Source organism: Protopterus annectens, chromosome 13.part0 (assembly GCF_019279795.1).
Source record: "Protopterus annectens isolate FY-2018-M chromosome 13.part0, PAN1.0, whole genome shotgun sequence".
Lineage (NCBI taxonomy): Eukaryota > Metazoa > Chordata > Ceratodontiformes > Protopteridae > Protopterus > Protopterus annectens.
The window spans coordinates 204,341,552-204,355,523 of NC_056747.1; the positions used below are offsets into that span (position 1 = coordinate 204,341,552).

General features: G+C 37.0%; 1 protein-coding gene across 1 annotated transcript in view; it reads left to right on the forward strand.

Annotated features, from left to right (window-relative positions):
• The window catches only part of LOC122787872 (mucin-16-like), a 262,498-nt gene that overhangs the window by 108,353 nt on the left and 140,173 nt on the right, over positions 1-13,972 (forward strand). The window contains exons 43-56 of the mRNA XM_044054789.1: positions 253-425; positions 613-651; positions 2,562-2,692; positions 2,793-2,860; positions 3,681-3,853; positions 4,042-4,080; positions 5,988-6,118; positions 6,219-6,286; positions 7,223-7,395; positions 7,566-7,604; positions 9,818-9,948; positions 10,052-10,119; positions 11,921-12,093; positions 12,442-12,480. Of these exons, the coding sequence (XP_043910724.1) occupies positions 253-425; positions 613-651; positions 2,562-2,692; positions 2,793-2,860; positions 3,681-3,853; positions 4,042-4,080; positions 5,988-6,118; positions 6,219-6,286; positions 7,223-7,395; positions 7,566-7,604; positions 9,818-9,948; positions 10,052-10,119; positions 11,921-12,093; positions 12,442-12,480 (1,445 nt within the window). The remainder of the gene's footprint in view (positions 1-252; positions 426-612; positions 652-2,561; positions 2,693-2,792; positions 2,861-3,680; positions 3,854-4,041; positions 4,081-5,987; positions 6,119-6,218; positions 6,287-7,222; positions 7,396-7,565; positions 7,605-9,817; positions 9,949-10,051; positions 10,120-11,920; positions 12,094-12,441; positions 12,481-13,972) is intronic.

Sequence of the window (13,972 nt, forward strand, 5' to 3'; positions counted from 1 at the left end):
TATATATATATATATATATATATATATATATATATATATATATATATATAAATATATGTATATACATAGTTCACATCTCATGTGCTTTTGTTGTGATAGGCCATAACACCCTACCTGTGGGTCCTGAATTGAACGGCCCATAAAGGGTTATCGTTTGATCTAAAAAACCTGACATTATCATTGTGCAACCTAAAACAGTCACAATCAACAGCTGTACCAATAATTATTAATCCCTTATATGTTATCTTTCAGACAAGCAAGTGAAATGAATGGAACAACTGTAGACATGCTCTGTGCAAACAACAATGATTCATCAAGTCCTGGATTTGACATAGTTAACTTGTATCATAATATCAGTGATGCAACAAAGAGCACCACAGCACTGGGTCCATATACACTGCAGCCGGGCAGCCTCTATGTAAATGGTAGGCCATTTCTTGTGCACATTTAGACACATTTTAATGTTTACAGTAGTGTTATAAGTTCATGTAAGTTATGCAGTTCCTTTGAATAAAGGAACAGAGGCATTTTATGTTAATAATGAGCTACAATAATATTAAAAATACAAATGTGGCATTACTTCAGATATTCTGTGTTTTTGTTCCTTTTCAGGCTATAATGAGAACCCTGCAGTTACAGCTCCTCCAACAAGTAAGTTTTAATCTTTAAATTATTCACAATAAACACGTTGAAATGCAAGTAGTCACATAGACGCACTCAGGATCACTGTAAAAGTACTGTAAAATGTATTAACTTGTCAATTGATAAAACTTCACATTTGCAATTCTTTTAACACTTTTATTTTTATCTCATGCATGTGATAACTTTTTTGCCTTTTGATTGATGTCACAAAGATGCTTTTTATTTTGTTTCCTTGGGGTCTCCTTTCTGAGCACTACTTTTTATTTTCAGGAACAGGCATATTTTCAGACATCAGACAGATTGCTTGCAGCAGCTCAGTACAAGTAAGGTGTCCGACCAGATTGACCATTACACTGTGGACACCACTATCTTATGCAATGCCTTAGATGGTTTTATAAAGGGTGGGAGTGAGCAAGTACCATAATTCACTACTCTGCTCTCATATGAGTACCAGGGTTTGGTTAGCTGTTCCCACAGGCTGTATTCTTCAGAGACCTCCATATGCTTTTCTTGCGATTTCCACAAATGTGTACACACTTTGATAGCTCATGCTTCACTGTCACCTTCACACTGTTTCTGGCAGAATACAGTGAGCTCTCAGTTATTCGGTCATCTTCATATCAGTGAACCCCTGAGCTGTTCTGAATCTTAGCCAAGCCCACTGCATTGGTGAACATCCTTTCCATGTGTCAGCAAGCCAAAGACATTTAGTATTTACCAGACGAGTCAGACAAAAGAAAGTCTTTCATGCAGAGAATGCAGAAATTGAAATAAGAAGAGCCTATCTCCACTCAAGACAAAAATCCCTGGTTCCTGATTATGAGGCACTCTTCAGACAATATAATTTATATTATAATTTCCTGAATGATCTGTGGCACTAGAAAACAGCTGCTTATATTCCATGCATTTAGCAGCATTCATGTGACCCAATAGGGGGTATGAGTGTTATGAGATATATACTTGCAGAATTTCATTAGATGCTCTCCGTGTTACACATGGATTACTTATGTAATTGCTGAAGTTTTTACATGATCTGACACATTACTCCAGAGATGTTTCCCCCCTTTTTCAAGTTTGTGCAACCCTGGAATTAGTATATCTTATTTGTATAGGTGTTTGGGAGGGAATTTTTTTGAGATACATTCTAGCTCTGACACTTAAGCACATGCATGCACATTTATTTATTTAGGGAATAGTTGCTTAATTGGTAAGTCCACAGATCTGCAAAAATGAGGTCAGACATGAGTTATTGTTACTTTGGACATAATAATTTCCAACATTTCTATCTTTCATGTAGCCAATGTGTTTTATTTAAATGCTTTCTAACCTCTAGTCCCCCCATAGGCTTCTTCTTCAGTGTCATTCCAAACAAGCCCTTCTTACTTCGGCTCTAAAGGTCGCAAACCCTTTTAGCAGTTAGTAGCAGGGCTGTGAAGACAAGATAGTGGGCTTCCCTTCACTGCCTAGTATGTGGGATATTTTCCTGTTTAGTGCCGATGTGAACAGGCTAATACCTGATAATACTAATCAATAAGATTGGGAGGAGGTGATACTTTAACTAAACTTTGACCTCTAAGCTGTTCTTGGACACTGGAGTTCTTGTTGTATTGGATGGCTGACTAACATCTTTCATAGTATGGGATCATCCAGGTATGTTTTTTTTCCCTGTGGTCTATGTGACAGGTGGATTTCACCCTTCACTTTCATGCTGTGGATCTCAGGTCTTTTAAATCCCCTGAACATTGAAAAGTTAGGGGTGGTTACTTCAGCATGGAATAGTGAAATGTTTTTATATAAATAGACTTGTAAAATGTCAGAGCTCTTTGGATACTGCATTATTTTTATAAAATGGTCTACATTAAATCATGGCTTACAAAACATTACACTAAAAGTGACTTTTTTTTGTTGTTTTTAAACAGCTTCTCAGCCAGCAGTGACGGCTCAGCTATTTACTGTAAATGTCACGTTTACCACCCTGCTATTTACTACCGACCTAAATAATCCTTTGTCAAGTGTCTACAACGCTACGGTGACAAATCTAACTCAAATGGTAGAATTTCAAAAAATGAAAATAACATACTTTTACATTAATAAAGATGATATCTAGAATTATAGCAAACACATTGAATAACTGCTGCTTTTATTTTCAGATAAATGACCTGCTTAAAGCCAGTGACATCAAAAATTCTTTCATTGGTTGCCAGATTGAAGCATTAAGGTAAGCTAGAGTGGAAAAATATATTATTTTAACAAAAAAATATTATGCTAAGTTTCTGATATACAGCTGAGTTATATGTTCAATATTTTCATGAGAAATAAATAATCAGCATTTTATAACAGTACAAGAACCTTGAATTGTAACATTCTATTTATTTGCAATAATTGACCAGCAGACTGAACAATCAGTTGTCTAATTACATTTTTACATTTACATTATACTATTGGTAGTTTGTTTCAGCCTATAAATGTTAATACATGTTTTGCATTTGAAATAATTCTTTTAAAGGGTGGGACCACTGATGCTGGCGGGGGTGGGGCATGTTATGATTTTTGCCACCAGGGCTGGTAGCTTCCTCCCTAGCTTGATGGCAGCCAGTGGTGTCGAGAATGGAGTAGCTCTGTCTAGCACAGCTCCTTTCATCATGTTACCACGTAAACAAGTTACCAGGGTTTCCATTTTTTTCAGAAATGCCGTGGGTAAATGATATAAGGTGATTTGTTGTGACCTCTTCTACATACAAAGCAACATACGTCCTGTAGTAGTAGTTACCAGTAAGCACATTTGAGCCAAGAAATGGTTGAAGACATTGTACTATGGCTTCAGAAGTAGAATATAAATATATGTATATACATAGTTCACATCTCATGTGCTTTTGTTGTGATAGGCCAAAACACCCTACCTGTGGGTCCTGAATGGAGTGGCTCATAAAGGGTTATCGTTTGATCTAAAAAACCTGACACCATCATTGTGCAACCTAAAACAGTCACAATCAACAGCTGTACCAATAATTATTAATCCCTTATATGTTATCTTTCAGACAAGCAAGTGAAATAAGTGGAACAACTGTAGACATGCTCTGTGCAAACAACAATGATTCATCAAGTCCTGGATTTGACATAGTTAACGTGTATCATAATATCAGTGATGCAACAAAGAACACCACAGCACTGGGTCCATATACACTGCAGCCGGGCAGCCTCTATGTAAATGGTAGGTCATTTCTTGTGCACATTTAGACACATTTTAATGTTTACAGTAGTGTTATAAGTTCATGTAAGTTATGCAGTTCCTTTGAAAAAAAGAAACAGAGGCATTTTATGTTAATAATGAGCTACAATAATATTAAAAATACAAATGTGGCATTACTTCAGATATTCTGTGTTTTTGTTCCTTTTCAGGCTATAATGAGAACCCTGCAGTTACAGCTGCTCCAACAAGTAAGTTTTAATCTTTAAATTATTCACAATAAACACGTTGAAATGCAAATAGTCACATACATGCTCTCAGGATCACTGTAAAAGTACTGTAAAATGTATTAATTTGTCAATTAATAAAAGTTCACATTTGCAATTCTTTTAACACTTTTATTTTTATCTCATGCATGTGATAACTTCTTTGCCTTTTGATCGATGTCACAAAGATGCTTTTTATTTTCTTTCCTTGGGGTCTCCTTTCTGAGCCCTACTTTTTTTTCAGGAACAGGCATATTTTCAGACATCAGACAGATTGCTTGCAGCAGCTCAGTACAAGTAAGGTGTCCGACCAGAGTGACCATTATACTGTGGACACCACTATCTTATGCAATACCTTAGATGGTTTTATAAAGGGTGGGAGTGAGCAAGTGCCATAATTCACTGCACTGCTCTCATATGAGTACCAGGGTTTGGGCAGCTGTTCCCACAGGCTGTATTCTTCAGAGACCTCCATGTGCTTTTCTTGCGATTTCCACAAATGTGTACACACTTTGATAGTTCATGTTTCACTGTCACCTTCACACTGTTTCTGGCAGAATACAGTGAGCTCTCAGTTATTCGGTCATCTTGATATCAGTGACCCCCTGAGCTGTTCTGAATCTTAGCCAAGCCCACTTCATTGGTGAACATCCTTTCCATGTGTCAGCAAGCCAAAGACATTTAGTATTTACCAAACGAGTCAGACAAAAGAAAGTCTTTCATGCAGAGAATGCAGAAATTCAAATAAGAAGAGCCTATCTCCACTAAAGACAAAAATCCCTGGTTCCTGATTATGAGACACTCTTCAGACAATATAATTGATATTATCATTTCCTGCATGATATGTGGCACTAGAAAACAGCGGCTTATATTCCATGCATTTAGCAGCATTCATGTGACCCAATAGGGTGTATGAGTGTTATGTGATATATACTTGCAGAATTTCATCAGATGCTCTCCGTGTTACACATGGATTACTTATGTCATTGCTGAAGTTTTTACATGATCTGACACATTACGCCAGAGATGTTTCCCCCTTTTTCAAGTTTGTGCAACCCTGGAATTAGTATATCTTATTTGTATAGGTGTTTGGGAGGGAATTTTTTTGTGATACATTCTAGCTCTGACACTTAAGCACATGCATGCACATTTATTTATTTAGGGAATAGTTGCTTAATTGCTAAGTCCACAGATCTGCAAAAATGAGGTCAGACATGAGTTATTGTTACTTTGGACATAATTATTTCCAACATTTCTATCTTTCATGTAGCCAATGTGTTTTATTTAAATGCTTTCTAACCTCTAGTCCCCCCAAAGGCTTCTTCTTCAATGTCATTCCAAACAAGCCCTTCTTACTTCGGCTCTAAAGGTCGCAAACCCTTTTAGCAGTTAGTAGCAGGGCTGTGAAGACAAGATAGTGGGCTTCCCTTCACTGCCTAGTATGTGGGATATTTTCTTGTTTAGTGCCGATGTGAACAGGCTAATACCTGATAATACTAATCAATAAGATTGGGAGGAGGTGATACTTTAACTAAACTTTGACCTCTAAGGTGTTCTTGGACACTGGAGTTCTTGTGGTATTGGATGGCTGACTAACATCTTTCATAGTATGGGATCATCCAGGTATGTCTTTTTTCCCTGTGGTCTATGTGACAGGTGGATTTCACCCTTCACTTTCATGCCGTGGATCTCAGGTCTTTTAAATCCCCTCAACATTGAAAAGTTAGGAGTGGTTACTTCAGCATGGAATAGTGAAATGTTTTTATATAAATAGACTTGTAAAATGTCAGAGCTCTTTGGATACTGCATTATTTTTATAAAATGGTCTACATTAAATCACGGCTTACAAAACATTACACTAAAAGTGACTTTTTTCTGTTGTTTTTAAACAGCTTCTCAGCCAGCAGTGACGGCTCAGCTATTTACTGTAAATGTCACGTTTACCACCCTGCTATTTACTACCGACCTAAATAATCCTTTATCAAGTGTCTACAACGCTACGGTGACAAATCTAACTCAAATGGTAGAATTTCAAAAAATGAAAATAACATACTTTTACATTAATAAAGATGATATCTAGAATTATAGCAAACACATCGAATAACTGCTGCTTTTATTTTCAGATAAATGACCTGCTTAAAGCCAGTGACATCAAAAATTCTTTCGTTGGTTGCCAGATTGAAGCATTAAGGTAAGCTAGAGTGAAAAAATATATTATTTTAACAAAAAAATATTATGCTAAATTTATGATATACAGCTGAGTTATATGTTCAATATTTTCATGAGAAATAAATAATCAGCATTTTATAACAGTACAAGAACCTTGGAATTGTAACATTCTATTTATTTGCAATAATTGACCAGCAGACTGAACAATCAGTTCTCTAATTACATTTTTACACTTACATTATACTATTGGTAGTTTCTTTCAGCCTATAAATGTTAATACATGTTTTGCATTTGAAATAATTCTTTTAAAGGGTGGGACCACTGATGCTGGCAGGGGTGGGGCATGTTATGATTTTTGTCACCAGGGCTGGTAGCTTCCTCCCTAGCTTGATGGCAGCCAGTGGTGTCGAGAATGGAGTAGCTCTGTCTAGCACAGCTCCTTTCATCATGTTACCACGTAAACAAGTTACCAGGGTTTCCATTTTTTTCAGAAATGCCGTGGGTAAATGATATAAGGTGATTTGTTGTGACCTCTTCTACATACAAAGCAACATACGTCCTGTAGTAGTAGTTACCAGTAAGCACATTTGAGCCAAGAAATGGTTGAAGACATTGTACTATGGCTTCATAAGTAGAATGTAAATCTATGTTTATGAATATATATTATATATATATATATATATATATATGTATATATATATATATATATATATATATATATATATATATATATATATATATATATATATATATATATATATATATATAAACATAGTTCACATCTCATGTGCTTTTGTTGTGATAGGCCAAAACACCCTACCTGTGGGTCCTGAATTGAATGGCCCATAAAGGGTTATCGTTTGATCTAAAAAACCTGACACCATCATTGTGCAACCTAAAACAGTCACAATCAACAGCTGTACCAATAATTATTAATCCCTTATATGTTATCTTTCAGACAAGCAAGTGAAATAAGTGGAACAACTGTAGACATGCTCTGTGCAAACAACAATGATTCATCAAGTCCTGGATTTGACATAGTTAACGTGTATCATAATATCAGTGATGCAACAAAGAACACCACAGCACTGGGTCCATATACACTGCAGCCGGGCAGCCTCTATGTAAATGGTAGGTCATTTCTTGTGCACATTTAGACACATTTTAATGTTTACAGTAGTGTTATAAGTTCATGTAAGTTATGCAGTTCCTTTGAATAAAGGAACAGAGGCATTTTATTTAATGATGAGCCATAATAAAATGTGGCCTTACTGCAGATATGTTTTTTTTGTCCTTTTTAGGATATAATGAGAATCCTACAGTAACAGCTCCTCCAACAAGTAAGTGTTAGTCTTTATTTGCATTTCACTGTGTTTAATGTGAAACATATAGTCACATATAAGTGCCCAGGATCATTGGAAAATACTGTACACAAGTATTTATTTGCCTATAAATAAAACTTAATTTAAATTTGTTTTGACATTTCTAATTGCATCTTTATATCACCCATCTGATAACTTCTTGGTCTTTTGAGTGGTATCACAAAGGTGGTTATTTTCTTTCCTTGGTGTCTCCCTTCTGAGCTGTCCTCTTCATTTTTCAGGAACAACCATGTTTTCTGTAATGGGACAAATTTCTTGCCGTAGCTCACTATGACAAAGTAAGCTGAACAGCATAACCATTATGCTGTGGACACAACTATTTTATGCAATACCTCAGATGTTTTTATAAAGTTTGGGAGCATACAGTGTCCTGAATATACTTCACTCCTCTGCCATGAGTACCAGGGTTTGGGTATCTGTTCTCATGGGTTGTATTCTTGGGAGACCTGCATGTGCTTTTGTTGTGATTTCCACAAATGTGTACACATTTTGATAGATCATGTTTTAGTCTTACCTTCACATGGCCTCTGGCTTGCTCCAGTGAGCTCTCAATTATTCAGTTATCTTCATATCACTGACCCCTGAGTTATTCAGAATGTTATCTAAGCCCATTGCATTGGTGGACATTTTTTCCTTGTGTCAGCAAGCCAAAGATATTTAATATTTACCAGAAGAGTCAGACAACAGAAAGTCTTTCATCCAGATAATGCAGAAATTCATATAAGAAAATTATTTCTCCACTCAAGGAAAAAAATCAATAATTCTTGATTATGAGACACTCTTAAGGGAATATATTTAAGATTATATTTGTTGAATGATTTTTGACACCAAAAGGTAGCTGTTGACATTCTGTGCATTTAACTAAATTCATGAGAGCCATTAACGTGTTTGAGTGTTACAGGATATAACCTTGCACAGATTTCATTGCATATTGAAATGCTGTTTTTTTTCCTCTGTGTTACAGTTGTTGAAATTATGCAATTGTTGACGTTATTTAGATGATGTCTGTATTCAAGTTTGTGCAACCCTGGAATTAGGATATCTAATTTCCTGAAGTGTGGGGGAGGACATTTTTTATTTTTTGGGGAATTGCAAATGTACCCTACTGGTTTACATTTATGAATACTTTTTTATCGTTTTAGTGGCAATTAATGGCAATCAGTGATGAGTTTGATCGTGTGTGTGTGTGTGTGTGTGTGGGAGTGTGTGTGTGTGTGTGTGTGTGTGTGTGTGTGTGTGTGTGTGTGTGTGTGTGTGTAAATATACTCACCAGCGTAGATTTTGATATGTGAGGGCATTAACACACATAGATACACACATTCATACTCTCACTGGAATAAGTACATATGCCCTATCTAAACGAATGCTTTTATCATTAGCAGTTGCTCTGATCTGCAGAACGTGAACTCACCACTTATGGGATATGCACTAGTTTGATCTAGAAGTAGTTCACAAAATAAAATTATTTGTGTCAATACTTTAGTTCCAAAATGAGAAAAAGAAATCAAAATTATGTTCCTTATTCTCTTTTTGCCACTAAACTGGCATCTGGCTTTAATAATCTTACCTGTTAGCTCTTTTGTGACATTTTGTGACTTATTATATTGACTGGTGCTTGTAAGAATTCAAACATGTCCCTGGCCCTAGTCGCAGGATCTGGTATCAGAATGGTATGCTGTAATTCACAGCAGGGGAGGAAAACAAGTTTCCTGTTCTGTGTTGACCTGAGCAAGCTTGCACCATCCTGAACATGAACTGAGAAGCAATGATACCATGTAAAGCTGTTACGCTAATTGTATTTTACCTGGCTGATGTCCACTTGCCAGGTATATTGCTTGATGTAGACAATGCTCAAACTCTGCTAAGAGTCCTGTAATGTCCCTTCCCCCATGCTGTAGAGGGATCAGGAGGTCTAAACTTCACTGTTCTATTCCACCCCCCCCCCACACCAAGTACTTATGTAACTCCATATCACCACCATCTTAGGCTGTATACATTGTATTCCCTTTATCCACTGCCAATAGGTATGGTTTATTGCATACTTAGCTGTAAAGCAGGACAAAGTGCTTTTTAGCTGCTTTATGTTTATAAAATTAATGGCATTAAAGCACTGTTTCAGGAGCAGGACAACACTGTAGTATTCACTTTTTTCTCTTTATATTCTGAAACAGCTTCTCAGCCAGCAGTGACAGTTAAAGTCTTTACTTTGAATGTGACTCTTACTAACGTGTTATTTACTGCTGACCTAAATAATTCTGCATCAAGTATTTACAATTCTACAGTGACAAACCTGGCACATTTGGTAAGATTTCAAAATCAAAATAAAATTATTCTACTTTAATAACTCATTTGAAGAGGATTTGTGGTGAGTACATATCAATTATGCTTTATCATTCTCTTTTCAGCTAGATGATCTGCTTAAAGCCAGTTCCATCAACAGTTCATTCCATGGTTGTAATATTCAGGCATTAAGGCAAGTAGCATTATGAAAATTCATTTTCATCAAGGAACATGCTCTGCTGATACAGCTGCTGCATTACCATGCTAAATGTTTTGCATTTTATATATTATTTCCAGAGTTTTGGATTTTTGACATCCTCTCACAATCTGCTGAACAGGCTGAATAAAAACCTTTCATTACAAACTATTTTACTTAGTTTGCATTAATTTAATTTCAATTCTTTCAAATTGTTCATGCTTTATATATATTTTGGAAACTTGGGTTGAAACTGACACTTCAGCAACTTAATGCCAGATGTAACTCAATAGAAAATAATTGTTTTAATGCACTCTCTGCCCTCACTGACTGTCAATCATCAGCCCCTTCATTCACAATCAATAGACTGAGGGTTCACTGGGAGGGACCATCATTCAGACCCCAGCTACAGACAGTTTGAGGTTTTCTGCTTAATCTTCCTGGCTGTAATACATGCATCTAGGAGGGCTTAAGAGGAGGTTATGCGATGGGCTGAAGGAGGAGTTTTTCCCCTAAAAGCAGCCCTGCTTCCCTCATGACACGAGGTATGAGCAGTCAGCAGTCAACTGCCCAGTACTCACTGGGGAGTTAGCACTGACCAGTGTGACCCAGATTATTTGCAATCCCTCCCCTCCCCTCCCCATATGAGAGGCAATCTGGTTGTGCCCCTTCACTTTTCTCAATCCCGGTCACCTGAGATAAATTCAGGATTCCATTCTTGCACCAGAGAGCCAGGTTAAGAAAGCTATGTTTTTGATTGGCTCACCTTGCATTCTCTTGATCCTAAAGGAACAGGAAAGTTTCTACTAGCCTGAGCAATAATGCTCCTAGTGGAAATCAGGAAAACTATCTAAACAGCTGAAAATACAGAACAATGTTCCCATGTGGGATGTAGCCCATAAAGAAGTGTTATCTAAGTCATGGTTACAAAATGTATGCTCTGGTCTCAGAGAGGTAACAGAGAAGGGCAGATCATGTCCTATAGGTCTTTCATGCAGTGCAGCCAATTTCCCCTGCCTAGGGCTGTATGCTGGAAGGAAACCACTGGGTCAGCAGGGATTTATGAAAATTGGAAGGTAGCAAAGAAAGAAAGAAATATAAAGGTAATTGCAGAGTTGAGGATGGAGGAATCAATTTTAAGATGTATTTGGAAAAGAAAAAAAAAGAAAAAAACAAGTGGGCTGGATGGTGAGGTACAGGTGAGTATCAGTGAAAGAAATGAATAGCGCTCCATCTATGTCACAAGAATTCTGGTTTTATGCTTTTGTAAAGAGACCCTAACTGATAGCAAAATAACAGGGGATGTGACAGTGATCCCACCTGGGCTGGACCACAAGGACAAGAGTCAAAATCCAGAACTGGAGTAGGACAGCAAATGTCCAAAAGCACACTACTCCTTTAAAGTTGTTTTCTCAGGGGGATAATCAGCCTCACACAACATATACCAAACTCCGAGATAATCATACTATGGGGAAAAGGGAATATTCACAGGAATGTCTATTTCGGAATTAGTATATGCAGTCCTCATTTAAGGTAATTTAGTCTAGCTTTTCTGGGGCTCTTACCAATAAGTCTCAGGATTTCAAATGGTCACTCTTATTGTTAATGCCTGCCACTGAACAAAAGCAATGTAAGTGAATATAATAATATTCAGCTGTTGCAACAGCAATTATCAACTATTTTTGTTACTATTAATTAGACAAGCAAGCTACCATAAAGTAAATTTAACATAAGCCAATATAATTGAATTTAGCGGTTGTGCTAGCAATTATAAATTCTTTATGTTACTATTACCTAGGCAAGCAAGTGCTGAGAGTGGGACAACAATTGATGCTGTTTGCACCATTAAGAATGATTCCTCAAGTCCTGGATTTGACAAAGTTAAAGTGTATCATAACATCAGTGCAGCTACAAACAATGTCACAGCACTGGGCCCATACATCTTGCAGCCAGACAGCCTCTTTGTAGATGGTAAATAGATTTTTTTTCTTTTTTCTTTTTATAAAAAATGGAGTCCAAAGTAGTTAAATACTTATAGATAAACATCACTGAAATGTTATTGCATTCAGGTGTCAAACTACTGGTGTTTATTAAAGATAACACCTTTGACAAAATGGAGGTACAACAGAGACAAAGCAGTAAAACCAAATCTGTTTGATTTAATGTAGAACTATGTGGTTTGTTACAGTTAGAAGGCTTAAATATTTCATATGAATTGCAAAGATCCTTTGAATGGGGACTTATGTTTTACTCTGACAAGGAAATGTTACATTAATCTTAAATGCAGGTGCCCTTTATTGTATATTTTCTGTGTTTCAGGTTATAATGAGAAGAATACAGTAACAGCAGCTCCAACAAGTAAGTTTTAATTTCCTCCTATTGGGTTGAGCACTCAAAAGCATTAAGGAACCATGTCATCAGCCTAAATCATATACTATATGATATATATAATTATAGTTATAATTGGATTCACTTCAGAAGCTCGAAATACTGAAATATCGAATTTCAGTATTTCGAGCCCAGAAAGTTGAATCCACAAAACCACAAAAATTCAAAACCGTGAAATTCAAAATCTCGCACAGTGGAGATTTTGAATTTCGCATTTCTACTGCACACACACACACACACACACACACACACACACACACACACACACACACACACCATTCCCCCCCCCCACACACACACACACATAACCTCTCTACTACATGAAAGAAGGGGGCAAGCCCCCCTGCACCCCCCACACCCCTACTTATATATTCTCACTCGAGGTCACACTACATACAAACACACACAAAACACCTCCACACAAGCTACAGTCTCCTTGCATACGCACATCACAGCAACAGAACACATTGACACACACCACAGCCCCTACCCAAAACCCTTAACATAAACACACACACACACACACACACACACACACACACACACACACACACACACACACACACACACACACACACACATACATAACAGCGAAAGTTCAGAAGTGTGAAATTCAAAACCTCCGGTATTCGAGGTTTTGAATTTCATGCTTCTGCACTTTCGCTGTTCTCAGGATTCGACTTTCTGGGCTCGAAATACTGAAATTCGATATTTCAGTATTTTGAGCTTCTGAAGTGAATCCTTATAATTATATCAGTTTCTAAACCATTATTTAAAGTTTTTCATCTAATTTTTCTCTCACATTCCTGAGGACTATTAGTCTGACTGCTTGCCCTTAAAATTATCATTTTTTTCATTCCTGGGAAGGAGCATTCTGAGTTTTACCCCTTATTGAAGAGTCCTCCTCCTTTTTCAGGTACTATGGTGGAATCAGTAGGGTATGAGAAATGGTGGCACACATACTGTACTTGATAAATCTGGAAAAGGATTGTTTGTGTCTTTCGTTTTTTCAGGGTCAGGGGTCACCACAGCAGAACTCTGGTCCGCTAATGATTGGCAGTTGATTTTTACGTACTGGCTTGCCAGGCCTGACGCACAACCTTCAATGAAGGTACCCCCATTCACGCATGTCTCCACGCAGAAGACGCTCTAGCTGAGAATCGAACCGGACAGTGTCTTTACTGTGAGGCGACAACGCTACCGCAGCACCAACACCGCGGGGCATAAATCTGGAAAAGGATATCTTAGAATTTTTTTTTTTGTGACAGTTTCACCTATAGCTTTTGATATAGATTTTAAAAGCTTGGTCTATTTTAACACATCTAGGATTTAGTTGTCTCTTTGCAGGTTTCTTAAAACTCTGATGTTCTTCTCCTATGTGATGCTCCACCATCTCCTACTTTTAATTTCTGCTTCTTTGTTAGGGGGATATACCCTTATTTTTCACTGATTATCTAATTAA